The sequence below is a fragment of the Equus quagga genome, chromosome 14, assembly GCF_021613505.1.
Source record: "Equus quagga isolate Etosha38 chromosome 14, UCLA_HA_Equagga_1.0, whole genome shotgun sequence".
Classification (NCBI taxonomy): domain Eukaryota; kingdom Metazoa; phylum Chordata; class Mammalia; order Perissodactyla; family Equidae; genus Equus; species Equus quagga.
The window spans coordinates 86,136,707-86,164,420 of NC_060280.1; the positions used below are offsets into that span (position 1 = coordinate 86,136,707).

Below are 27,714 nucleotides of genomic sequence, written 5' to 3' on the forward strand. Positions count from 1 at the left end.
AGCTATGCATTTTGTTGCCCTAACACAGGCCTCCATTTTATTCAAAGTCTATTCAACCAAATACCATCAGAAGGAAGGACTCTGACTGAGCAAAGACCCAAATGGGAAAATAAGAATTCAAAGGAGGGGCCAGCTGAGTGGTTAGGTTTGCGTGCTCTGCTTTGGCAGCCCGGGGTTTCGCTGGTTCAGATCCTGGGCATGGACAGGGCACCGCTCATTGCGCCATGTTGAGGCAGCATCTCACATGCCACAACTAGAAGGACCCAGAGCTAAAAATACACAACTATGTACTGGAAGGCTTTGGGGAGAAAAAGGAAAACTAAAATCTTAAAACAAAAAGAATTCAAAGGAAAGTATACTCTTTGAAAATTGCCACACACAAAAATTTATTCCAACTAATCAACAGTATGGAAAATAAAAATAGGTTCCTATACCTAACATCCCAAAAAAGAACTGGTCTCTAAAAAAGGCACAATACATACAATGGATCAGGCATATGCAGGATCTGTAATACAAGGCCAGTAAAAGAATCCCGACAACACCAAACTGTCATTTTTCAATGGCCTCTGAACATAGAACAATTAAAACATTATACAAAAATTAAAGAGAAAATATTACTAGGTGATCTAAGAAAAAAGCACCACCTATTAAGCCTTATGTAGTATTGACGAAGGATGACTTGCAGAATTATCTCACCTCAATATTCATTTCAGGAAGTTAATTAAGAGAAATCCACACTACAATGTTGCACTTTAAGAAAAATGCTTGGTAAACAAAGTATTTACAAACTTACAGGAACTCTTTCATATTGAAAGTTTTCTAGAACATTATATACAAGTTAATTTCCATGAAGCTTTCTCTTGTTACTTACATTTATATTTCTTTTTGGTGAGAGTGTAACATAGAAGCATGTAGGCCAATTGAGGTCTTTCCCATGCCGTGTACTTTCAAGAAATTTTTATCAGGTCAGTCCTTTCATGCCTTCAGAAAGAACTGGAAGACAAAAGTCTTTCTGACATTCTTTACATTGACTTGGTTTTTCCTCTAGTGTGCATTCTTGAATAGCCCTGGAAGTTTTCATGATAAATAAAGGCATTTCCATTTTACTGGTATTCACAGCATGTCTCTCCAGTGTGACTTCTTTCATGTCATGGAAGTGAAGTGGGGACACTACATGCTTTATTGCCTTTTTTTACATTCATAGAGTTTCCCTCCAGTATGAGTTCTCTCATGCTTTCGAAGAGAACTAGTACAACTGAAGGCTTTACTGCATTCTTTACATTCATATGGTTTCTCTCCAGTGTGAGTTCTTTCATGTACTTGAACATTACTGGAAAATCTGAATGCTTTACCACATATCTTACATTCATAGGGTTTCTCTCCAGTATGAGTTCTTTCATGTATTTGAAGAGAATTGGAAGAAGTGAATGCTTTACAGCATTTTTTACATTCATAAGGTTTCTCTACAGTGTGAGTTCTTTCATGTACATGAACATTACTAGAAAAACTGAAGGCTTTACCACATATCTTACATTCATAGGGTTTCACTCCAGTGTGAGTTCTTTCATGTTTTCGAAGAGAACTGGTACAACTGAAGGCTTTACCACATTCTTTACATTCATAAGGTTTCTCTCCAGTGTGACTTCTTTCATGTATTTGAAGAGAACTGGAAGAAGTGAATGCTTTACTGCATTTTTTGCATTCATAGGGTTTCTCTCCAGTGTGATTTCTTTCATGTACTCGAAGAGAACTGGAAGAAGTGAATGCTTTACTACATTTCTTACATTCATAAGGTTTCTCTCCAGTATGAGTTCTTTCATGGTTTTGAAGAGAACTGGAAGAAGTGAAGGCTTTACTGCATTTTTTGCATTCATAGGGTTTCTCTCCAGTGTGAGTTCTTTCATGTATTTGAAGAGAATTGGAAAACCTGAAGGCTTTTCCACATATTTTACATTCAAATGGTTTCTCTCCAGTATGAATTCTTTCATGTTTTTGAAGTAAGCTGGGAGAAATGAATGTTTTATTACACTTTTTACATTCAAAAGGTTTCTCTCCAGTGTGAGTTCTTTCATGCACATGAAAATTACTGGAAAAACTGAAGGCTTTACCACATATTTTACATTCATAAGGTTTTGCTCCAGTATGAGTTCTCTCATGTTTTCGAAGAGAACTGGTACAACTGAAGGCTTTATTGCATTCTTTACATTCATAGGGTTTCTCTCCAGTATGAGTTCTTTCATGTATTCGAAATATACTGGGAGAAATGAATGATTTCTCACATTCCTTACATTTATAAGGTCCATCTCCAGTGTGAGAGATCATGTGTGCTCGAAGGCTTGTGGGAGTTATAAAGGCTTTCCCACATTCCTTACATTTATAGGGCTTCTCTCCAGTATGAATTCTTTGATGTACTTGAACACTAAAGGAAAAACTGAAGGCTTTACCACATATTTTACATTCATAAGGTTTCTCTCCAGTATGAGTCCTTTCATGTACTCGAACATCACTGGGAAATCTGAAGGCTTTACCACATATTTTACATTCAAAGGGTTTCTTTCCAGTATGAATTCTTTTATATTTTTTAAGTAAACTGGGAGAAATGAATGCTTTACTGCAATTTTTAGATTCACAGAGTTTCTCTTGAGTGTGGTGAGTTCTTTCATGTATTTGAACAAAACTGGGAAAAGTGAAGGCTTTCTCACATTTCTTAGATTTATACGGCATCTCTCCATGTTTTTGAGGGTCATATGGTTTGTGTTCAGTATGACATCTAACATGTCTATTAAGGGATGAATGATGCATGAAGCCTTTTCCACATGAACTGCATTCACATGCTTTTCCTCCTGCAATTTTCTTGTCCAGATTGAGATTTGGAATAAGGCTGAAGTTTTCTCCACTTTGACTGCCCTCTTCACTTTCACAGAGCCTCATTACCATATTACTTCTGTAAAAAAGGAGAAGCACATTTTTAATGATTTCTTCATTAATGATCTGATATTTGTTATATCATGATTTATAGGAAAATGTCTTGTCTGAATGCTTGGAAATAGAATGTACTGAGAGCTCTGCAAGAGGACATCATCTTTGTTATTATCCAGTGATATTCATATATAGGTTTTATTAATACATTTCCAAGTGAACTCTTTTGGAAAAACTTAACCTCTACATCACATTTCAGAAAATGTATTTGGTGCAAATTTTCAAAGAATAAGTAAATTTGAAGCAAGGATTATGTGTTTGCTCCTTTTCAAAACTCATATAATACCAGAAATCTCATGTGAGATAATACTTTCTATTATAAGTATGACTCACCTTAATTTTCTCCCCCAGTTTTTGTACTGATCTTCAATATAACGACTTTCCCATGTTTTTCCTGAAATGCAGACCCAGAAAGGTGATTCTAAAGTAATAGAAATTACAGAGAAAATTTTATATTCTAATCCCACGATGAGCCATGACCATTTCTAGTTTATTTACCAACATCCCCCATTTCCACATTCTACATCTTGGAACAATTTGAATGGGCAAGAAACACTTGTTCCCTAATTGATGAACTGAAGGAATATCCTCATTCTTACCTACTGAGGCCAGGTTCCTGCAGGTTTCCCACATCACATCTCTGTAGAGTTTCTTCTGTGAAGGATCCAGTAAAGCCCACTCCTCTGGGGTGAAGTTCACAGTCACATCTTCAATAGCCACTGAGTCCTGAAACATCCCAAATATATGTAGAGTAGGATGCATAAGACAGACAGCAGTGGGGACCTACACTCCATTTGTAGGAAGGTTACATATGACTGTGTCACCTTGAAACATTTATTGTATGTCACAATCATCAAAACACTCTTTTTATGTACACACATCCTCGTTAACTTAACAGCATCATGGACACATGGAAATTATTTACGAATTTTTACTGTGATTACATTATATTGTATTTCTCAAATGACAGGGTGCAGAGTATACTGGGAAATGACCAAAATGCTATACAAATGAAAGTAATATCCTTTTAAGGCTGATAATTCCTTGTGAGAATAAATAATTCTTCCTTATTACTCACCAGTCACAGCACTCCCTGAGGAAGAGGGTCAAATCTGTGTGAGGCTTCAATGGATAAAAAAATAGTGAAGAAGGGGGGCTTTCTTGTCTAGTCCCATCACCAAATAGAGCATTGAGGCGGCCTATAGAAATCAAAACTTAACAAAGCCCAGCTGGCCACATTGTCCTAAAGTACTCCAGGCCATTAAAAGTAATCAGAGGCAGCAGGCTGAATGTAAGTATTCTTGGGGGGAAGCATTACTTTTAACTTGTGTAATATTGATCATAAACTCAGTTCTTCCTTGCTCTGTCTATATAATCTGATGGGGGCTAAAATGTTATTTGGAACTTAGAGCTCAGACACAAGGGAGAGGCTTCACAACTTAGACCATGAAATCCCTACATTCACATGCCTCAAAGCTACTTCCCACCAATTTTAGAACACATAGTGAGATGATAATATGCCATAAGAGCTCTTTCAGGTCAAACAGTAACAGGGTACCTTGAGGCCTGCTAGCCTTGGAGGGTAGGTTAAGAGCTACAGATTGCAGGGAGTTCAAAATAGTTTCATGGTAAATATGGCCATGATTATAAAATATGTGAAGGATTAACTGTGCTTTCCTCCAAAAGAAGATAAAATTTCCATTCTCCAACTTCAAGAGCAAGTGTTTCCGGACCACACACTCTTTTTTTTTTTTTTAAAGATTTTATTTTTTCCTTTTTCTCCCCAAAGCCCCCCAGTACATAGTTGTGTATTCTTCGTTGTGGGTTCCTCTAGTTGTGGCATGTGGGACGCTGCCTCAGCGTGGTCTGACGAGCAGTGCCATGTCCGCGCCAGGATTCGAACCGACGAAACACTGGGCCGCCTGCAGCGGAGCGCGCGAACTTAACCACTCGGCCACGGGGCCAGCCCCCCAGACCACACACTCTTGATGATGCCTTGCTAACTTCTCATCCCGCTCTTAAGAAACTTAGAAGCTGTCAACCTTCATGTCACAAGAAGAATGTGAACAAATTTGAAATGAAAAAGTCTTCTCAGGTTTATGAGAGCCTTAAGGTCATAGGGCCAACCAATGTCTATACTTAAGGTCATAGGGCCAACCAATGTCTACATAATTAGGAATGAGAAAAAAAGATGGCATTTTGAAAGCATGCCCCAGATATTCTATTGTTAACAATGCTTACACTAAACAGAAAATCTATTACACCAGTCTAATGCAAAGCCAAAACGAACAAAAAAAGAGGGAATGAAGTCTAGGACAATCCTCTTTAACAGAAGGTTTAAAATACACATAATAGGAATACCTGAAGAAAAAGAAAGACAGAAACAAAAGTAAGTGAAGTAATAATAAGCAAAATATCACAAAACTAATGTTAGCTGGCAAACTTTACATCCAGGAAACTCAGAGAATGCTAAACTTGATAAACTACAAAAGTGCACACCCAAGGAAATCACATTCAAACTGCAGAAAAATCAAAAACACAGAATGCACTGAGAAATAGCAAAGAAGAAAGACATCTTAGGTATAAAAAACAAAGATAAATTAAGTTGGACTTCTTTTCAAACACCATGCAGGCAGGAAAAGAGTAGAGTGAAATATTTAAAATTCTGAAAATAGAAAAACCCTATCCTAGAATTCTCTGTCAAGCAAAATTATAATTCATAAATAAAAGAGAAATAAAGACTTTCTGAGACAAAAATTAAGAAAAATTTTCAGGAGTACACTTACTTTGAATGAAATGTTCAAAATTTATCAGAAAGAATGTAAATGAGAAAGCTAGAGGAACAGAAAACGAAAAAATGAAGGTAAAATGTCATATATATTCCCCAAATTAATATGACAGATGTCACTTTGCTTAAAATAATATTAGCAACAAGGTATTTGGGAAGGAGCAGCTTACGTACAAGTGAAATAAATGAGACTAGTGTGACAAGGCACAGGTAAGTGGAAACTGTGTTAAGCGGTACTTGCACAGCATGAAGTAGTATAGTGTTATCTGGCAGAACAAGTCGGTAAGTTGTAAATGTATGCTGAAAACTGAAGGGGAACCACTAAAAGATGTTTTTTAAAAATCTGTAAATGATATGCTAAGAGAAGAGAAAAAAAGAACCAAAGTAAATGCTCAATCTCAGCCAGAGGAGGTAAAAGGTGGAAGAAAAAGAGGGGAAAAAACGAGTAAAAATGGAAAACACTAAAAGCTTTGATAAATATTAATCCAACTGCATCAATCACAACTTTAATCATCAACTGTCTTGATATAATTGAAAGACACAGTAATATCAGGTTTCAAAAAACACAATTACATGTTCTCTACAAGAAACTCATTTTAATTCTAAAGAGACAGATAGATGAAGGGTAAAGCCATGGAGAAAAATAGACCATGCTAACACTAATCAGAAGACAGCTGAAATATTTATATTATAGACAATGCAGATTTTAATCCAAGGAAAATTCAGAGACAGAGAGGGGCATTAGATACTAATAAAGGGGTCCATTCTCCAAGAAGGCACAGCAATCGTTCATGCGGACCTGCATAACAGCAGAGGGGCAAAACACATGAGGCAAGATCTGATAGAATGCAAGGTGAAACAGATGAATCCAGTACTATAGCTGCAGAATTCAACACCCCTTTATCATGAAATATAAATTCCAGTAGGCAGGAAATGAGGAAGGAGAGGTGAACTGAACAGCATTTGTGAAACTGAATTTCATTACAATCTATGGACTACTTCATGCAACAGTAGAAGAATATACATTATTCTCAGGTTCACATGGAACCTTAACCAACACAAACCACATTCTGGGACATAAAGCACAAATTAACAAATTTGACAAACAGAAATCATACAAAATAAGCTCTCACACAACATAGGCATCAATCTAGAAGTCAATAACAGCAAGGTAGAAGGAAAACACCAAAATGTGTGGGCATTCAACAACACACTTCTACATAATACATAGGATCAAAGAAGAAGTCTCAAGAGAAATAAAATCTTATTTTGAAACAAATGAAATAAAAACACAACATGCCAAAGGTTCTTGGATGCAGCAAAAGCAGTGCCTAGAGGGAAACTTACATCTTCCAACAAATACACTGGAAAAACCAAAGATCTGTAATCAATAATGTAAGTGTGTATCTTAGGAAACAATGGAAAGACAAGCAAATGAAACCAAAAGCAAGCACAATAAAGAAATAATAAAACAGAAATCAACTGTCACTATCAGAAATCAATGGAGAAAATTAAACCAAAAAAACTGGTTGTTTCACAAGACTAATAAAACTGATAAGCCTCTAGTGAAGATAAAGACAGAAGACAGAAATTAGTAACATCAAGCTCAGGTACCAATCTTTAAACACATACATACATAAATACTAACATCAGAAATGAAAGAAGAAGGAAATGAAAATAAAAGAGGATTTGATAAAATCCAACATCCATTTATAAGAAACTAATAATAGAGGGGAACTTCTGCTTCTTGAGAAAGAACACCTTCACAAAATCTGTAGCTAAATTTCTAACATTTGTTCCACAGGACATGATTGTCTGTGTAACATCTGAAAAATTCACAACAGAAATCACTCCTGGAATTTCTAAGTGAGTAAAGCAAGGCTGAAGAATATGTGAGTCAATTCCTTTCCATATAGGCCCACTCAAATAGAGGCAACTGATCTTCAACATGGACGGAAAGGCAATTCAAATGAAAAAGTCTTCTAAACACAATTTAAAAAGTCTTTTAAACAGTGGTGGAAATAATGGATATTCACACGCAAACATACACACACACGCAAATGAAGGTCCACACCAGTCTTAGATCATTCCCAAAAATTAAGTCAAAACATATCACACACCTAAATGTAAAATGCCAAAGGAATAAACTTCAAAAAATAACATAGGAGAAAATCTAGATGATCTTGGGTTTGGAGATGTATGTATGTATGTATGTATGTATGTGTGTATGTATGTATGTATGTATTGTTGAGGTCAAAATAAATTTACAACACTGTAAAATGTCAGTTACATTATTATTTGTCAGTCACTGTATGTATATGCCCCTTTATTCTTTATGCCTACCCCCCAACCTCATTCTCCTCTGGTAACCACGAATCCGTTCTCTTTGTTCATGTATTTATCTTCCACATATGAGTGAAACCATACAGTTATGCGTCTTTGTCTGGCTTATCTTTATTAACAGAATACTTGCAAGATCCATTCATGTTTTTGCAACTGGGACAGTTTTGTCTTTTTTATGGCTAAGTAGTATTCCATGGTATAGATATACTACATCATCTTTATTCACTCCTCACTCGATGGGAATTTGGGTTGCATTCATGTCTTGGCTATTGTGAATAATGCTGCAATGAACATATGAGTGCATAAGTTTCTTTGAATTGTTGATTTCAAGTTTGTCGGATGAAGGCCCAGTAGTGGAAGAACTGGATCATATGGTATTTTGATTTTTAATTTTTTGAGAAATCTCCATAATGTTTTCCATACTGGCTGAACCAGTTTGCATTCCCACCAGCAACAGATGACGGTTCTCTTTTCTCCATACCCTCTCCAACATTTGGTATTTTTTGTCTTAGTGATTACAGCGATTCTAAAGAGTGTAAGGTGACATCTCAATGTAGTTTTGATTTGCATTTCACTGATGATTAGTGCTGTTGAAAATCTTCTCATGCGCCTATTAACCATCTGTATATCTCCTTTGGAAAAATGACTGTTCATATCTTCTGCCCATTTTTTGATCGGCTTGTTTGCTTTTTGTTAAGTTGTGTGAGTTCTTTATATATGTTGGAGATTAACCCTTGCCAGATATAGGATTTGCAAATATCTTCTCCCAGTTGGTAGGGTGTCTTTTCGTTTTGTTCCTGGTTTCCTTTGCCTGGTAGAAACTCTTTAGTCTGACAAAGTCTCACTTCTTTATTTTTCTTTCGTTTCCCTTGCCCAAGTAGACAAGGTATTTGAAAATATCTTTCTAAGACCAATGTACTCCCTATATTTTCTTCTAGGACTTTTATGGTTTCACATCTTACCTTCAAGTCTTTAATCCATTTTGAGTTAATTTTTGTGTATGGGGAAAGATAACGGTCTACTTCCATTCTGTTGCATGCGGCTGTGCAGTTTTCCCAACACCATTTATTGAAGAGACTTTCCTTTCTCTAATGTATGTTCTTAGCTCCTTTGTCGAAGATTGGCTGTCCATAGATGTGTGATTTTATTTCTGGGCTTTCAATTCTGTGCCAATGATCTCTGTGTCTATTTTTGTATCAGTACCATGCTGCTTTGATTACTACAGCTTTGCAGTATATTTTGAAGTCATGGATTGTGATACCTCTAGCTTTTTTTTTTCTGAGGATTGCTTTAGCTTTTCGAGGTCTTTTGTTGCCCCACATGTATTTTAGGATTCTTTGTTGTATTTCCATGAAGAATGTCACTGGGATTCTGATTGGGATTGCATTGAATCTGTAGATTGCTTTAGGTAGTATTTTAACTATGTTTATTCATCCAATCCATGTGCACGGAACGTCCTCCCATTTCTTTATGTCATCATCAATGTCTTTCAATAGTGTCTTATAGTTTTCATTATATAGGTGTTTCACCTCCTTGGTTAAATTTATTCCTGGATATTTTATTCTTTTTGTTGCATTTGTAAATGGGATTGTTTTCTTGAGTTCTCTTCTTCTTAGTTCCTTATCAGAACATAGAAATGCAACTTATTTTTCTAAGTTGATTTTGTACCCTGCAACTCCACTGTAGTTGATTATTTCTAATACTTTTCTGATGGGTTCTTTAGGGTTTTCTAAATAGAAAATCATGTCATCTGGAAACAGCAGGAGTTTCACTTCTTTCTTACCAATTTGGATACCTTTTCTTTCTTTCTTTCTTTTTTTTTTTTTGTTGCCTAATATTAGCTCTGGCCAAACCCCCCAGTACTAAGGTGAATAAGAACAGCCAGAGTGGGCATCCTTGTCTTGTTCCTGTTCTCGGAGGGTGGCTTTCAGTTTTTCCCTGTTGAGATGGTGTTGGTTGTGGGCTTGTGACATATGGCCTTTATTATACTAAGGTACTTTTCTTCTATACTCATTTTATTGAGATTTTTTTTATCATAAATGGATGTTGGACCTTCTCAAACGCTTTCTCGCTATCCACTGAGATGATCACGTGGTTTTTATTTCTCATTTTGTTAATGCGGTGTATCACGGTGATTAATTTGCAGATGTTCAACACTCCCTGGGTCCCTGGTATAATCCTACTTGATCATGGTGTGTGATCTTTTTGATGTATTGCTACATTCAGTTTGCCAATATTTTGCTGAGAATTTCCACATCAGTGTTCATCAGTGATATTGGCCTGTAATTTTCCTTCTTTCTGTTATCCTTGTCTGGCTTTGACATCAGGGTGATGTTACCCTTGTAAAACGTGTAGGGAAGCGTTCTGTCTTCTTCAATTTATTGTAATAGTTTGAGGACAGGTACTCAATTTTCTCTGAATGTTTGGTAGAATTCTCCAGAGAATCCATCTTATCCTGGGCTTTTATTTTTGGGCAGGGTTTGATTACTATTTTAATGTATTTACTTATGATTGTTCTATTCAGATTCTCTGTTTCTTTCAGTTCAGTTTTGAGAGGTTGTATGAGTCTAAGAATTCACCCATTTCTTCTAGATTTTCCAATTTGTTGGCATATAGTTTTTCATAGTATTCTCTTAAAATCCCTTGTATTTCTGGGGAATCTGTTGCAATTTCTCTTCTTTCATTTCTAGTTTTATTTATTTGAGCCTTCTCTCTTTTGTTGTCAGTGAGCCTGGCTAATGGTTTGTCAACTTTGTTTATCTTCTCAAAGAAGCAGCTCTTAGCGTCATTGATACTTTCTATTGTTTTTCTGGTTTCTATTTAATTTATTTCTGATCTAATTTTTTTTATTTGCCTCCTGCTGACCATAGGCTTTGTCTTTTTCTAATTCTGCTAGGTGTAGTTTAAGACTGCTTATCTGAGATTTTTCTTGTTAAGGTGGTCTGTATTGCTACGAATTTCCCTCTTAGGACTACTTTTGCTGCATCCCATATGAGGTGCTATAGTGTATTCTTTTAATTATCTCTAGATATTCTTTGATTTCTCCTTTAATTTCTTCAATGATCTATTGGTTGTTCAGTAGCATGTTGTTTACTCTCCACGTTTGTCACTTTCCCCCTTTGATCTTGTAGTTCATGTCTAGTTTCACAACATTATGGTCAGAAAAGATTGTTGATATTATTTAAATCTTCCTAAATTTATTAAGGCTTGCCTTGTTTCCCAACATATGGTCTATCTATGAGAATTTTCCAGGAGCACTTGAAAAGAATGTGTATTCTGCTGATTTTGCATGGAGTTTTCCTTATGTATCTATTAAGTCCATCTGGTCTAGTTTTTCATTTAGTTCCACTATTTCCTTGTTGACTTTCTGTCTGCCTCATGTATCCATTGATGAAAGCAGGGTGTTAAGGCCCCCTACTATTATTGTCGTTGTTAATGTCTCCTTTTAGGTCAATTAAGAGTTGTTTTAGGTATTTTGGTGCTCCTATGTTAGGTGGATATTTATTTATAAGTGTTATATCCTCTTTGTGGAGTGTCCCTCATCATTATATACCACCCTTCTTTGTCTCTCATTGTCTTCTTTATCTTGAAGTCTACTTTGTCTGATATAAGCATGGCAACACCTGCTTTCTTCTCTTTGCCATTAGCTTGGATACCTTCACTTTTAGCCTGTGTTTGTCTTTAAAGCTGAGATAATGCTTCCTGGAGGCAGTATATTGTTGAATATTGTTTTTTAATCCATACCACTACTCTGCATATTTTGATTGGGGAATTCAACCCATTTACATCTGGAGTGATTATTGATATATGAGGGCTTAATACTACCATTTTATCACATGTTTTCCAGTTGTTCTGTATTTCCCTTGTTTCTTGTCTTGTGTATTTTGGACTGCCAATGCAGTTTGGTGGCTCTCTATGATAGTTTTCTCATTATTTACCATTTGTGTCTCTGTTCCGATTTTTTGTTTAGTCGTTTCTGTGAGGTATGTATAAAAGATCTCATAAGTGAGATGGTCCATTTTCTGATAGCCTCTTATTCCCTTACTCTAAGCAGGTTCCATCCTCTACTTCTTCCCCTTCTAAGTTGTTGTGACAACTTATTCCATTTTGTATTGTGAGTGGTGTGGTTAAATGATTATGTATCTTCCTTCCCTTCATCTTTAATGTTATAATTAAGTTTGCTAATCTGTTTTGATTGAGAGTTGCAATTTTCTGATCTTGTCTACTTGTTTATCTCCCTTCTCAAGGCTTTGTAACCCCTCTCTTCATTTTTTTTTTTTCCCAAGTATGTGGGCCTTCATGATCATGTAAGGTTACTGCTGAGAAATCTGCTGAAAGTCTCACAGGGATCCTTTATAGGTTATTTTCTTCTGCCTTGCTGTCCTTAATATTTTCTTTGCTTGGGGCTGGCCCCATGGCTGAGTGGTTAAGTTCACACGCTCCGCTGCAGGCAGCCCAGTGTTTCACTGGTTTGAATCCTGGGCGCGGACATCGCACTGCTCATCAAACCACGCTGAGGCAGTGTCCCACATGCCACAACTAGAAGGACCCACAACGAAGAATATACAACTATGTACTGGGAGGGCTTTGGGGAGAAAAAGGAAAAAAATAAAATCTTTAATATTTTATTTGTCATTGACTTTTCCTGGTTTTACTAATATATGCCTGGAGAAAGTCTTTTTACATTGATGCAATTAGGAGTTCTAGTGGCTTCATGTACATGTAATTCCAGCTCCTTATCCAGGTTTGGGGAGTTCTCTGCTATTATTTCTTTGAACAAGCTCTCTGCTCCTTTCTCCCTCTTCTCCCTCTGGAATACCAGTAATCCTTATGTTGCAGTTCCTAATTAAGTTGGATTTTTCTTGAGAATTTCTTTATGTTTTAGTCTTAGTTCTCTGTCCTCCTCAATCTGAAACATTTCTATATTCCTATCCTCTACATTGCTAATCATATCCTCCTTAATATAAGCTCTGTTACTAAAAAACTCCAGATTTTTCTTTATCTCATCCATTGTGTTTTTCATCTCTAACATTTCTGATTGGTTTTCTTTAGTGTTTCCATCTGTTTTATGAAGAATTCCCTCTGCTCATTAATTTCGTTCCTGATTTTATTGAACTGTATTTCTGAGTTATCCTGTAACTCGTTGACTTTTTTTATGATAGCTATTTGGAATTCTCTGTCATTTAGGTTGTAGATTTCTGTGCCTTCAGGACTGACTTCTGGGTGTTTGTCCTTTTCCTTCTGGTCTGGACTAATGCTATATTTCATCATAGTTCTTGTCTGAGTGGATTTTTGCCATCGCATAGTGATTGTATCTGGTCACATGTTCCAGCTGCCACCACTGGGGGGGTGGGGCAGGAGCTGTGAATTCTGAGCCCACAATGATCCCTGTCAGCATCCACAAAAGAGAGTGCAAAGGAGGAAGCCCTCACAAGATCCAGAAAGTTCACTCCCAAAAGTAGTCCAAGAAAGCAAAGGCTTTTCCTGCACAGGCAGTATTGCACTAACAAACAACAAAGGTTGAGATGACAAAGGCCCCCAATGGAGTTGGACCCCTCATGACCAAAGAGGTCACAAAGCCAAGATCTAAAGACATAGAACAAAAGAAAAGAAAAAACTTTCATCTTATATTCACATTAACAACCTGAGCTATGCTTTGGATCTCTTGGAGGCAGACTAATACCTAGGGGGGAGGTGCCGCAGGGGTGGGGATTGTGTATGCTTTACAGAATACATCATCATTGCATGGACATTTGCTTGAGGTCAGTAGGGGATCTTTCATCATCTACCCCATTCCCGTGACCAACTTACCTATCACAGAAGTGTTCTTGAAGTGATGAGTGCCCTAATGGCTCTGAACTGCTCAACCCATGCCCACCAATATTTCAGCCTTTTTGGCTTAATGTCCCCTAGCAAGAGCTTCCACCCTATGTGCATATTTCATAGGTGGGTGCTACAGCAAAGTTTACTGTGGGCCTGCCCAGACAAGAGGCTTCTGGAGATGCCTGCTTCTTTCTCTAGGTTCTTCCTTTTTAAGACAAATGACTCCAAAAGAGAAAAGGAAAAACAGCGACCATCTCTGGGAGGAGAGAGATCAATAAACTAATGAATACTCAGTACTCATAGCTAAAAGTCACCCAATTTGAAAAATGCAGCCTAAGGGGCTACAAGTGAGGATGGAATTAGCATTTCCCATTGTTTCAGAATTTAGACACAGTCTGTCAAAAGTATATTTATGCTACAGCCAGAATCAAATAGTGAAAATTTCAAGGATCCCTGAAATCAAGGCCTTCACAATGAAGGCCCAGCCAAGGCTTTCTTCTGATGGCCAATGTAACTCCCCTAAGGCTCACAGCAGTTTGGTAGGACTCTTAGCCACAGATGGGAGTGTAACCATGTTTCTGTCCAACTATCTCTGACTACAGAATGGGGTGCAACCATATTTTTGTCCTACCATATTTTAGGAGCAACCCCCCCCCCCCCCCCCCACCCCCGTAACCTGACGCTTATCAAGTCAAGCCCTCAGGGCACAGAACAAGGTTAGTAAGATTCTGCTGTTCTCTGTGAACATTTACAGCTTCTGGAAACTTTTAGATAAAAGGAGGAGCCTTTGACTCTAAAGATTTCTTTGTTTCTCGGTTCAAAGTTCAAAAGGAGCCCAAAGTGGCCACTGTTATTTGAAATTATCCCAGGTTATCTTGCCAGCTGTTTACAGTTATCCCCATTTTAGGGGGATCTCCCAAGGTGGCTGCAACGAACAAGGTAATTTCTAAAGAGTTTGTTATGATCACCAGGAATCTCAGTCCCAAAACAGGCAATTTTAACAAATAAAACAGTCAGACATAGACAGACATGAACAGACACCAAAATGCAATACTCTGAGCCTCTAACTCAGGGTACTCTGGGTCTCTAACCCAGAGCTTGGGACTCTAACCCAATCCTTTTGAATGCCCCAGTGCCTGTAACTCTTTTACATTGTCTCCCACAATCGTAGCCTTGGGACTTTAGCCCAGGAAAAAAATCTCACCAGTGGGGCATCTAACCCACTATCCTGATGAAATATTAGACAATTTTAGGCACAGGCACATTTTAACAAGGTCAATCACCCAAAAGACATTTGATCCAGGAAGCTACTCCAGATGTGACACTACTGACCCACCAGAAGTAGGTGTTTCTCTTCCTACCATAGGGAGCATTAGGAGGCAGCCAGCACCAGCATGGGAGAGCAGGAAGGGCAGATCCCCAAGACAAATGGAGCCTCAGTAGCTGCTGGAGACTTACGCAATAGGTCACCCATCTGAGGTCAACTGGTCATGAGCTACACTTAAAGTCTCACCAGAGTCACCAGATTTCTGGTACTGCATAAAGAGCATGATCTGCTCACTGAGACAAAAACCAACTGTCAAGAGGCAAGATGATGGCAAAGAAAGGCCATTTTATTACAGCTTGCTAGCAAGTGGGAAACATGGCCAAATAACGTCTGAAAGAACCATCTTAAGGGGGCAGAGAATCTTGAAGCAGTTATATTGGCAAGTGGGTTCTAAGGGAAGGGGGTTAGGAATATTGACCCTCTGGTGTTACAGACAGGGAGTCACCACACTGGATCTTTTGTTTCTGACTAATGATGTCTATCAGTACAGACTTTCTGTCCAGGGGTCAACACATCCCTAAGGAACTCAAAAGAACAAAGTTCTCATCTAATCACAGCTAGGAGGGACATACATAAACAGGGGTCATAAAATCTACAGAACAGGTAGATCTCGAGGGTACAGATCCAGCTGGGTTAGTTAGCCACAGGTCACTCAAAGTTATAATATGGGTTCTTTTCTACAATATGGCTTCCTTTCTGTCAATCTTCTGTTGAGCCAGTATCATACTGATTAAATCTATCTACCCTTAGTGAAAAACATAGAATTAAGTCAGTGATAAATTTTCTCTAGGGCACAAACCTAGGCAGGCGCAGTACCAATGGGACAGATCACCCAAGAAATTTTTGCAAGAGGAACTTCCACCCAAAGGGCTTCCCATAGGATGTCTGTGCCCAGAAAGATCCTGAGGGGAGAGGCACAGGATTTCCTGCAATGTAGTTCCAAGTGGCTATTCTCTGCTTTCCTCGCATGTAAAATATCCACAGACAAAAATCTTTTAAAAAGTCATCAATGGCTCTGGGGAATAATGACAAATAGTTAAAATACTGGGTCTGTTTGAAACGCACCACAGAGGAGGAAGAGTTGATACAATGCTGTGAATCAGACAGAGGAAGCTGTCTTTGGGAATGTCGGGAGGGATCTAAAAATTTAGAGACTTATTGTCATTCCTAGGAAGAGCTAGCCCAGGGAGACAGGATGATAAATTTGAGACCCTGCTCCCCAAACATTCAGAAAACTCAGGAAAAAACAGGTGCCCCGCGGGGAGAAAAGGAGGCACTCAGGACCCCACAGACCACAGCACCTCCCACACAAGAACCCCAGAGACCGTGTCACAACTGCTGGCCCAGTCCACTAGGCCTTTCAAAAATTAACCACTAAAATATCTGGATCTAAGGCAACTGATCCTATTTCAACTGATACAAGAAAAAAATATAAATATTATGGAAATGTGGGGTAGACCTGGAAAATCTTCTTCCTAACCTTAGCTTTATTGAGGTATAACAGACTAAAAACTTGTCTATATTTAAAGATTACAAAGTCATCATTTGATATACATATACAATTTGAATAGTTGAAATTTGCTAAGACAGTGCAGTAAGCCTTCTCACCACACATACACACACAAAACTAAGTAGGTAGGATTGGAATTGATGGCTCAGAGGGTACTTTTAGGTTTTTATTTGAGGAACTCCTAGACCTTTTTCCACAGTAACTACACCATTTTATACTCTCACCAGCCACGTATGAGAGTTCAGATTTCTAAACGTATCCTCAACAAATCTTATTTCCTCACTTCTTGATTCTAGCCATCCTATTGCTTGTGAGGTGGTATCTCACTGGGATTTTGATTTGCATTCCCTTGATGATTAACAATGTCCAAGACTGTTGGTCAAGATGGTGGTGTAGGCAGACTCTAAACTCACTTCCTCCCACAGACACAACCAATTTACCACTACCCTAGAAACAATCACCCCCAAGAGAGAACTGAAAACTGGATAAAAGGAACCACTGCAACAAGGCACAGTCCTGACTGAGATGGAAGAGGCAGAAATTCCGTTCTGGAGAGAAAAAAGCCACCCTTCACAAGCCATGGTGCTTCATGGCTGGCCAGGAGCAATCCCAAGGTACACTGCCCTTCCTGGAGGAGTGGATATCTGAGCAGAGGAGCATTACCACTATGAGCATCATCTGGACTCAGGACAAGTGAGACAAGTGTCACAATATCTGGTTTTGCTGGCTACTAACAACAGGGAATACCCCCAGACAAGCTATCAGACATAAGAGGAAAAAGTTCTTAACGGGCCCACATACAAATTCACTAATTTCAGAAAGCTAACTAAAATCACCAGAAAGTAAGGTACACAGTCCTTTGGTGAAAAGAGACTCACCTGATAGGCTCTGGGCTCATCTCAGTGAAAGGTGAGACCTCTACAGGAACTGAGACATTGGCAGCAGCCGTAATTGTGATCTAGTACAGGTGTGCTGACACAGATGCTGGGAGATGCCATTGGAGTTCTTCCCTTGGCCTGTTACTCCAGGGTCTGACCCACCCACTAGAGCACTGATTTAATCCAGCTCAGCCAGGGCAGGCACCCTGTCCTAAAGACTCACCCCACCAAAGAGCAAGCCCACGGGCAACTTGAGGGCCTGCATAGGCTGAGTGCCTGGATCCTCCACAGGCGGTGAGTGGGTCCATATCTGTGTGGCAGAACATGCACAAGGAGTGAGTGGAGTGTGTGGGGCCACTGGAGTGAGGTGACTGGGTCCACTTCAAGGGGTCAGGACACATGCATGCGGGCAGGACTGTGTTCACACTGTGTGTTGCCCTATGAGTGGTGGGACTTACCAGCTGCAGAAGAGTTGTGCTTCTTAGACACATAAGGGATCAGCCCCACCTTCCAAAGCCTGAAATAATTGGGTGCCTCCATGCCTGGGGCCAGTGCCACTCAGCTGCAATCCTGAGAAAGCTGACAACAGCATTGCATGCTGGAGGCCTACAGCAATTGCAAGCCCCTCAACCTACCAACCAGCCCCAGTACACTGGGGGCCTACTCAACTAACAGGAATGTGCTCTTAGCTCTTGCAGCCAACTGTGCTGGGGCTCCCCATGACCCATAAAGTGACTGAAGGGTCCCTAGCAGACACACACAGCTGAGCATTACAACCAGCCAGGGGGACAGCCAAGCCTCCCCAGGCACCTGCAGCAAGAGCAATCCTGCCACAAAGGACACATGTAGCTGACACAGGGGTCACTCCCAGAATATTTGGAACTAGTGATGAGAGGGAAGAACACTGCTGCACCTCATAAGGCCATCTCTCCAAGATCAGAAAACGTAGCTGACTCACCTAATACATAGATATAAGCACAGAGAAAGAAGCAAAAGGAGGAGGCAAAGGAACATGTTCCAAGTAAGGGAACAGGACAAAACCCCAGAAAAAGAACTAAATGACAAAGAGTTCAAACAAAAAGTCATCAGGATGCTCACTGATCTTGGGAGAAGAATGGATGAACTCAGCAAGAACATCAACAAAGAGGCCGGCTCCATGGCCGAGTGGTTAAGTTCGCGCACTCTGCTGCAGTGGCCCAGGGTTTGGATCCTGGGCATGGACATGGCATCGCTCGTCAGGCCACGCTGAGGTGGAGTCCCACGTCCCACAACTAGAAGGACGTACAACTAAGATATACAACTGTGTACAGGGCGGGCTTTGGGGAGATAAAGCAAGAAAAAAAAAAGATTGGCAACAGTTGTTAGCCCAGGTGCCAATCTTTAAAGAAAGAACATCAACAAAGAATTGGAAAATATAAAAAAGAACCAATCAGAAATGAAGAAAACAACACCAGAAATGAAAAATTCACTAGAGGGACTCAATAGCAGAGTGGATGATACAGAAGAATGGATCAGCAAGCTGGATGAAAGAATAGAGCAAATCACCCAAGCTGAACAGATAAAAGAAAAAAGAATTTAAAAAGACGAGGGCAGCCTAAGGGACCTCTGGGACAACATCAAGCACACTAACCTTCATATTACAGATGTGCCAGAGGGAGAACAGAGAGAAAAAGGGGCAGAGAATCCATTTGAAGAAATAATAGCTGAGAAATTTCCTAACCTATGGAAGGAAACAGACATCCAGGTACACAAAGAACAGAAAGCACCAAACAAGATAAGCCAAAAGAGGCCCACACCAAGGCATATTATAATTAATGTCAAAAATTAAAGATACAGGCCAGGCCAGTGGCGCAGCAGTTAAGTGCACATGTTCCACTTCGGTGGCCGATGGTTCACTGGTTCGGATGGCAGGTGCGGACATGGCACCACTTGGCAAGCCATGCTATGGTAGGTGTCCCGCATATAAAGTGGAGGAAGATGGGCACAGATGTTAGCTGAGGGCCAGTCTTCCTCAGCAAAAAGAGGAGGATTGGCAGCAGATGTTAGCTCAGGTCTAATCTTCCTTAAAAAAAAAAAAAAAATTAAAGATAAAGAGAGAATGCTAAAAGCCACAATAGAAAGGCAACAAGTTGCATACAAAAGATACCCCATAAGGCTATCAGCTGACTTCTCAGCAGAAACCTTACAGGCTTTTTCGAGGGGAGTGGCACAGTATATTTAGAGAGCTGAAAGGAAAAAACCTATAGCCAAGAATACCCTACCTGGCAAGATTATCATTCAGAATGGAAGCAAAGACAAAGAGTTTCCCAGACAAGCAAAAATTAAAAGGTTTGTCATCAAGAAACTAGTTTTAGAAGTAATGCTAAAGGGACTTATTTAAGCAAGAAAGAGAAGACCACAAATAGGAATAAGATAATTATCCCCCCAAAAAGGCAATAAAGTCACTGGTAAAGGCAAAAATACAGTACAGGTAGTAGATCAACCACCTATGAAGACAAAATGAAGGTCAAAAGACAAAAGTACTAAAATCACCTGTTTCCATGATAAGAGGGTAACAGATACACACACAAAAAAAGAGGTTTGATATCAAAAGATAAAACATGGGAGGAGGAGAGTAAGACTAGAGCTTTTAGAAAGACGTCAAACTAAAGACACCATTAACTTAATATAGATTGCTATATACATAGGTTATTATATATGAACCTCAAGGTAATCACAAGTCAGAAACCTATAATAAATACACAAAAAAGAGAAAGGAAGCCAAACATACTACTAAAGAAAGCCATCAAATCACAAGGGAAGAGAATAAGAGAAGAAGAAAGAAACAGAGAAAAACTACTAAAACACCCAAAAAAAAGTAACAAAATGGCAATAAGTATATACAATAGCTACCTTAAATGTCAATAGACTAAATGCTCCAATCAAAAGGCACAGGGTGGCCAAGTGGATAAAAAAACAAGACCCACATATATGCTGCATACAAGAGAGAGATTTCAGACCTAAAGACACTCACAAACTGAAAGTGAAGGGATAGAAAAAGATACTCCATGCAAATAGCAATGAAAAGACAGCTGGAGTAGAAATACTTATATCAAGACAAAATAGACTTTAAAACAAAAACTGTAACAAGCAACAAAGAAGGGTACTACATAATAAAGGGAACAATTCAACAAGTGGATATAACACTTGTAAATATCTGTGAACCGAACATAGGAACACATAAATACAAAAAGCAATTATTAACAGACAAAAAAGAATAGACAATAACACAATAGTAGGAGACTTTAACTCCACTTACACCAATGTATAGAATATCCAAACAGAAGATCAATAAGGAAACATTGGCCTTAAATGACACATTACACCTGGTGGACTTGGTAGATATATATGGAACATTCCATCCAAAAACCAGAGAATACACATTCTTTTCAAATGCACATGGAAGATTCTCCAGCATTGATCACATATTAGGGCACCAAACAAGTCTGAATAAATTTAAGAAGACTGAAATAATACCAAGTATCTTTTCTGACCACAAAGGCATAAAAGTAGAAATCAACTACAGGAAGAACCTCAGAAAAGCGAAAAATATGTGGAGATTAAACAAAATGCTACTGAACAACAACTGGGTCAATGGAGAAATCAAAGGAGAAATTAAAAAATACCTGGAGATATATGAAAATGAAAATACAGCATGCTAAAATTTATGGGATACAGCAAAAGCAGTTCTATGAGGGAAGTTTGTATCATTGCAAAACTACAAATGCAGCTCTAGGGACAGTTAAAATTCCTGTCACCAATCCCAAAACCTGGCCCGATGAGATTTATCCCTAAAGACACATAAATTATTGGCCTTAGGAAATCAAAGTCCTCCTTGGACAAATCCGCATTTCTTCCTTGTGCCTCTGAGATGAAAATGCTAAAAGTATGAACTTCAAAGACATAATTCTTAGAAGAAAAATGAAAGGGGGAAAGTTATTTGAAATTTGGGCAAATAAAAATCTTTTTAGTGTTTCTCCACAGATATTAGTGAAAGGCTTTACTCATCTGAGCAGGCAATCTTAACTTATTCCATCCAGCAGAAAAACAACTTAGATCCCACTTCTTAGTAACTAGTGAGTTTTACATTATTGTACCTGTCTCATGGCTAAAATTTTGAAATGGAAACTATAAGCTCTCTGTTTCATGTGTCTGTATGTTTTATAGATGTGTGGTACTCTTCCACCTGTGGATGGTATTACTAAAATTAATTTGTAAACAGATCTATTTAATTGGCTTAAACAAACACATGCTTAGTATTCATGAAATTCTCAAAAATGTAATAGAAACTAACACAAATGTTTTTCAGGTTCACATGAACTGAGAAAATATTCACTATTAAAGTTAGTTTAAATCTAGTGATTTAATTAAAAAAGACAAGTCTTTAAAGTTATCAACATTGAATATAAAGCAGAAACAGAACTCTTATTCCACCTGAGTTCATTAATAAAATGAGTTTACATAATCTCTTACAAAATTTACAAGTAGAAAAATTAAGTTGGGATGATAACTTTTTCTGATGTCTAATGAGGTTTTTGTGGGTAATCTAAATATACAGATTAAGAACAAGCAAATTAAAGAGATGTAAGATTAAAAGTTCAAAGGAGAACATCTTAAAGAGTCTCCTCAAATCTTTTTGGTAAGCTGTAACCTTAAAGTTTTGCTAAGTTAAATGAGAAGTTAAATTCATTGAATATCCAGATCATTTCTAAATAAGAGGAAATACTCAAACATTACTTACTGAATGTACTTTTATCCATTTTTTGCTTCCTTCTATAGAGGAATAAAAGATATTTGGATCTATTAGTGAACACGTCTTGTGGCATACTGAAAAATTTACTCTGAGGAAGCACATGTTCCTAGAAAGTATAAAGTGTTTTTATGATAAATCTGTCAATCCACAGAACGCTAATGTAAAAGACCATTCATAATTGCTTCGTTCTTAGTTTTCACTAGAAATTAAAAATATTGAAATGCTTAAGAATTCTAATGTATGCAATTAAAACTACCAAAAATAATAAGGAAAAGGAATTCTATGTGTGGTCAGGGCTGGCTAAGACTAGAATAAATTTAACTGTGTAAGTGAGTTTTAATATAAAAGTAAGCTGCTGCAACATTAGTATTTGGTTTTCTCTCTAACAGACCATGTTCTTAAACTCTTGGTCTGCTCTAGATAATCAGAAATTATAAAAGGTTTGTTTCTTTTCCTTTATAAGTAATCTGCCTGAAGAAAAACACCAAAATTTTGTATCTTATCAAAATAAACATCTATGTTCCATGTTGACTTAATCAGGTCTTTGATTAATTAAATTCAGTACTCTCTTGCTGCCTGGCAACAAGAACATCAGCTCCTTATCCAAGGTCACCCTTTTGGGAGAAAGCACTCTGGATAGTCTTGTTCATAATTACTCAAATACAAAAGAAGATCACACATGTCTCTGCATGGATGAAACCCCAGAGCCTCACCTCAACCCTCAGGCTAATAAATTGGTTACAATTTCTGAGACACACACTGACACCTCACCTGCACTGAGAAGAAGAGAAAAGCAACAGGGTGGGGGAGGTGGGCTTTAGGGTATCAAGATAGTGAGGTGCCCCTATGCTCCCATAGGAGGATGTGAACAGCTTATTTGAATAATTTTATGGACAGACATGGTAATGTTACCCACTATGCTACAGAATGATGACTGTAATATTATTATGTAAAAGTATAGCACTATAGTATACACTAGAAAGCTGAATATACATATGTTAACTATAGACTATATTCTACTTACATATAATAATTACTTATAATACTATACTATATACTACCTATAGTATATACAGGTTACATACACCATATAAAAATAAATATATATGTCTTGCATTCTACATTTTTTCTATGTCTACATACACATATACACAGAAAGATATATACTATATGCACCATTATTTTATACTATATATATATTACAGTAAACAAACACCAATTTTTAATATAGGTATAGAAGCATCAAAAAATAGTAATACACTAAATCTGGAAATATATAAAATGAACTAAACACCCTGACCACGTGGGATTTAACCTAGGACAAAAATATTAGTTTTACCTCTGAAAATGAATTAACATAAGAAACCACTAATAGAATCAACATCAAAAACTACAGGATCATTTCAATAGATATAAACAAGCATTAGACCAAGTTCAACTCCCCTTCACAAGGAAAACACTCAAGAAACTAGGAGAAACTCCCTCAGTAAATGCCCTCAACCTGAAACAAAGCATCAGTGAAGAACCCACAGCTGACGTCACTCTTGATGGTGAAGGACTGCAGGCTTTCTCTCTCAGATCAGAGAGAAGACACAGATGTCTGCTCTCACCAGCTCTACCCAACGTGGTGAGAAAGGAGCTACCAGGGCAGTTAGGCAAGAACATGGGAAAAACCAACCACTCCAGAATTCAAAGGACACACACATATAGCTCCACAGACAGACATGCAAAATCACACAGGCTGTCTTTTGGCACATATAGGAGGACACACACAGACACGGATGCAAACTCACAACTCTCAGAGTTAATGGCTCAGAGAGACAAAGATGTTCCCAGACACACAGAGCCCAGGCCCTCTGCACTTCTCCCCACTTTTCTTTACTAGTTCAGGCCAAACATCATCAGATACACTGTATAATTTTATTTATATATCTTCTTGCTTCTCTCCTAAAATGTCAGCTTTAAAGTGAACAAGGATATTTGCTCTGCTTTGTTCACCAAAGCATCTACCAGAAGGCCTGTCACACCAATATTTATTGCATATCAGGGCTCACAGAGAAACAGACACACACACTCACATGGAAGCTTTACACAAACCTCATCACAGGCCCAGAACTTACAAAGTGCGTTGTTCTCACTCCCATCCCACCTGGTAGAGGGGTGTCTCCTGGCTCCCAAACCAATCCCCAAAGAGGGGGTCTCAGCTCCTCCAGATGCGGAAGGGATTTCACCCCTCCTGACACCACACAGTACAAACAGGACATCTCTACAAAAAAACACAAAATGGGAGACTGGATGGCAGTCAGGGCCCAAAATGGCTGGAGTCATGATGTTCCAGGCCCTCTCACTGCTATAGATGCATCCAGAAACACCCTCAACATGAATTGTCCGTTTGTCACTTTGCTTTTCTATTGTGAGCTCAGTGAGGGGACCAAAGGTGAGCATCTCCTCGCTCAGCCCCCATGTCCCCTGCTGCAGGCTCCCTGGGAAACATCAGCTCTGCTGTGGACTCACATTCCCACAGACCTCACTCCGTCCTCCCACGGTGGCGCCACCATCTTCACTGAACACTTTCTCTTTAGGATCAGGGTCTAATTTGTATCCCTGAGATTTTAATTTATAGAGGTGACTAGTGACAACACAACAGGCCAATGTCATTGAAAGATTTTTATTTCTTACATTTCCCAAGATAAGGGCACACCATGCCAGGCAGGGTCACAGGGGCTGCATCAGGGTTGCTCAGGAGGCAGAATCAGGAGTGGGACACAAACCTAGGCCACAGCCTTCATTTGGGTCCCACAGGAAATGTGAGTCAGGGCAGAGTGAGCAGCTCAGGACTGGCTGCTTTGAACAATCCCAGCAGCCTCTGGGGCCTAGGGATGGTCCTCAGTCATCTGGTTCCTGGCCCTGGGTGGGTTTGGAGTGGGGAATACTGTCTGGCGTGTGAGAGGCAGATAAGGAGGTCTGTAGGGACAGGGCACTGGATCGGGCGGGATGCATACAAGAGGCCCGCTGTAGACAAGCTGTCCACTGCCAACGTGGAATGAGGTGCCCCTGGGAGGGGCAGGGTCTCCCTATGTCCGAGAGGCCCCACAAGATGTCAAAACATTTTGAGACAAAATAAAACACAGGACTAATACAATCAGAAAGAAGACAAGGATTTGTCTGCTCACGTCAGTTCAATTCAACATGGTGAGGGAGGGGCTACCAGGGCAGTCAGGCACCAAATGAAATAACAGCATTCCAGATTTTAAGGACATACACACACAGCCCCCCAGACAGACAGACAAAAATCATACAGGCTTCCTCACTGGACACACATGTGCACACACCCACACATAGACACCCAAAGTCACAGACTCTCAGAGATAATGGCCCAGAGACACACAGCCCAGGCCCTGAAGAGGGAGAGTCAGGGCCCACGATGGCTGCAGTGATCACCGTGTCCCAGCCCCTCACGCTGCTATGATCATTTCCAGAAACGTGTCCTCACCATGTGGCCCTTCCTCACTTTGCTTTCCCATTGGAAGCTCAGTACAGACAACAAAGGTCTGTGCGTCCTCAGTCAGCCACCACGTCCCCCACTGCCATCTCTCCAGTCTGGGATCCATCACCACCTGAGTCTCATCTGCATGCAGACCTCATGTGTGCCAGCCCAGTGGGCAGTCCTCACCAAGCCCCTGATCACTGCTTTTCCCTGGAACATTCACGGAAGGGGGTGGAAGCCTCGGGACTTGAGACTGCAGGTATTCCAGCACAGAGACATCACTTTGGGGACACAGGAATGCACTGGAAGTTGTTGAAAGAGCATGCTGGGACATGGTTTGATGCACAACTGCCTCTTCTCTTCAACAAAGAGTGGATGTGGGCTCTGACAAAGGGGAGGACACCACATCCTGCATCCGCACACTTCAGAAAAAGTGGAAATCCCTGCCATTTCTGCCACTTCCTTTGGAGGGGTGCCCATTGCATTCTGGGAGCCATGTGAGGAGAGCAGGCCTCATGACGGTGGAGGGTCTGGCTGAGATCACCATTTCCCAGAGTGCCAGGGCTGGAACTCTACAGGGTGAGTCCTGTTCTAGAAAAAGTAAGCACCGACCTTGGTGGGTGGGCTCCAAACTCACTCTGGAAGCAGGTTCTGAGGTGAAGGAGCTGGGGTAATCAGTGCATGAGCCATTGAAACCACAGGGTGGAAGATGCCAGAGATCTCAGGGAGAGTGATTTAGGTACAGCCAGGCGCCTGAGGGACTCCCAGAGCTAGGACAAGGCAGGACATCTCTTAGACACTATTGGTGGAACTGAAACTATCGTGAAACTGTGTGTGTTGGTGCAGAGATGATATGTATGTGACAGTGGGGAGTATTGTGTTCCAGGGGCTTGTGTCTTGTGACATGGGTTCTGCCCCTGTCTCACCTCACAGTCGCCTGGGGTTGCAAATGTGAAAATAAATACAGGAAATCTCATTTAAAATGGGCTAGGAAGCCCCAAAGCAGGAGCGCTCATGAACTAGTACTCACCATACACTGTAGACACCGAACAGGAAGAAGCGTCCTTTCCATCTCCCAAGAGGAAGCAGCTTACTTCACAGACCACTGAAGGAGGAAGGAAGAACTTCTCCTGCCCAGGAACAGCCCAGCCAATGAGAAACCACCACCCTCGGCCACTGACAGCACCCTGATCTCTCATTCTCCTTCCATGGACTTCTGTTCCAAACAGCCCCTCCCAGCTTCCTTCGTGTCCTCTATAAAAGCAAACCCATCTGTTCTGTTCTCCCTATTTGCTGATGCTTCACCACAGTTTACATGTCCTGAATTGTACTCCTGAATAAACTCATTTTACTGGTAAAATAAGTGGCTCTTTAATATTTTAAGGTTAACAACAGAGAAAATTTCCAGAGTGGGACAAGTGTTGCATTTAAACATGTTTCCCAGTAAGGAGGCACAAAGTAGGCTTGAGATGGGAAACTTAAGAGCTGGATCCCATGTGGAGATGTGTTAGATGCACCTTTATGTTTCAGACCACCGCATTCCCAGGATATGACCTGAGAAACCTGGTGTCAACTCAAGGATTGAGGCCGGAAGTCCTATCACTTTCTCTGCAGTTATGTGAATGACACGAGGGCAGGTGTAGCCCTAGAGGGAATTTTCTAATTCAGACTGGATGCCAGGAACAGTCTGTAGTGGCCGATGTTCTTCTTCCCCAGTCCTTCCACTTCTTCCTAAGATGAACCCAAGGTGGTGCAAGGAAGTGTTCGACACATAGCAATCAGAGTTC

The 27,714-nt window shown here is 39.7% G+C and overlaps 1 protein-coding gene across 3 annotated transcripts in view; it reads right to left on the reverse strand.

Moving 5' to 3' along the window:
• Positions 1-360: 360 nt before the first annotated feature.
• The window catches only part of LOC124252371 (zinc finger protein 709-like), a 43,578-nt gene continuing 16,224 nt past the window's right edge, over positions 361-27,714 (reverse strand). The window contains exons 2-4 of one of the 3 annotated variants that reach the window (XM_046685764.1): positions 3,579-3,705; positions 3,313-3,400; positions 361-2,944 (exon numbers count right to left, since the gene is read on the reverse strand). In XM_046685764.1, coding sequence (XP_046541720.1) covers positions 1,180-2,944; positions 3,313-3,400; positions 3,579-3,705 — 1,980 coding nt within the window. In that variant the 3' untranslated portion in view covers positions 361-1,179. Of the gene's footprint in view, positions 2,945-3,312; positions 3,401-3,578; positions 3,715-27,714 lie in introns of those variants that run through there. The other 2 variants (XM_046685765.1, XM_046685766.1) reach the window with 2 other exon arrangements.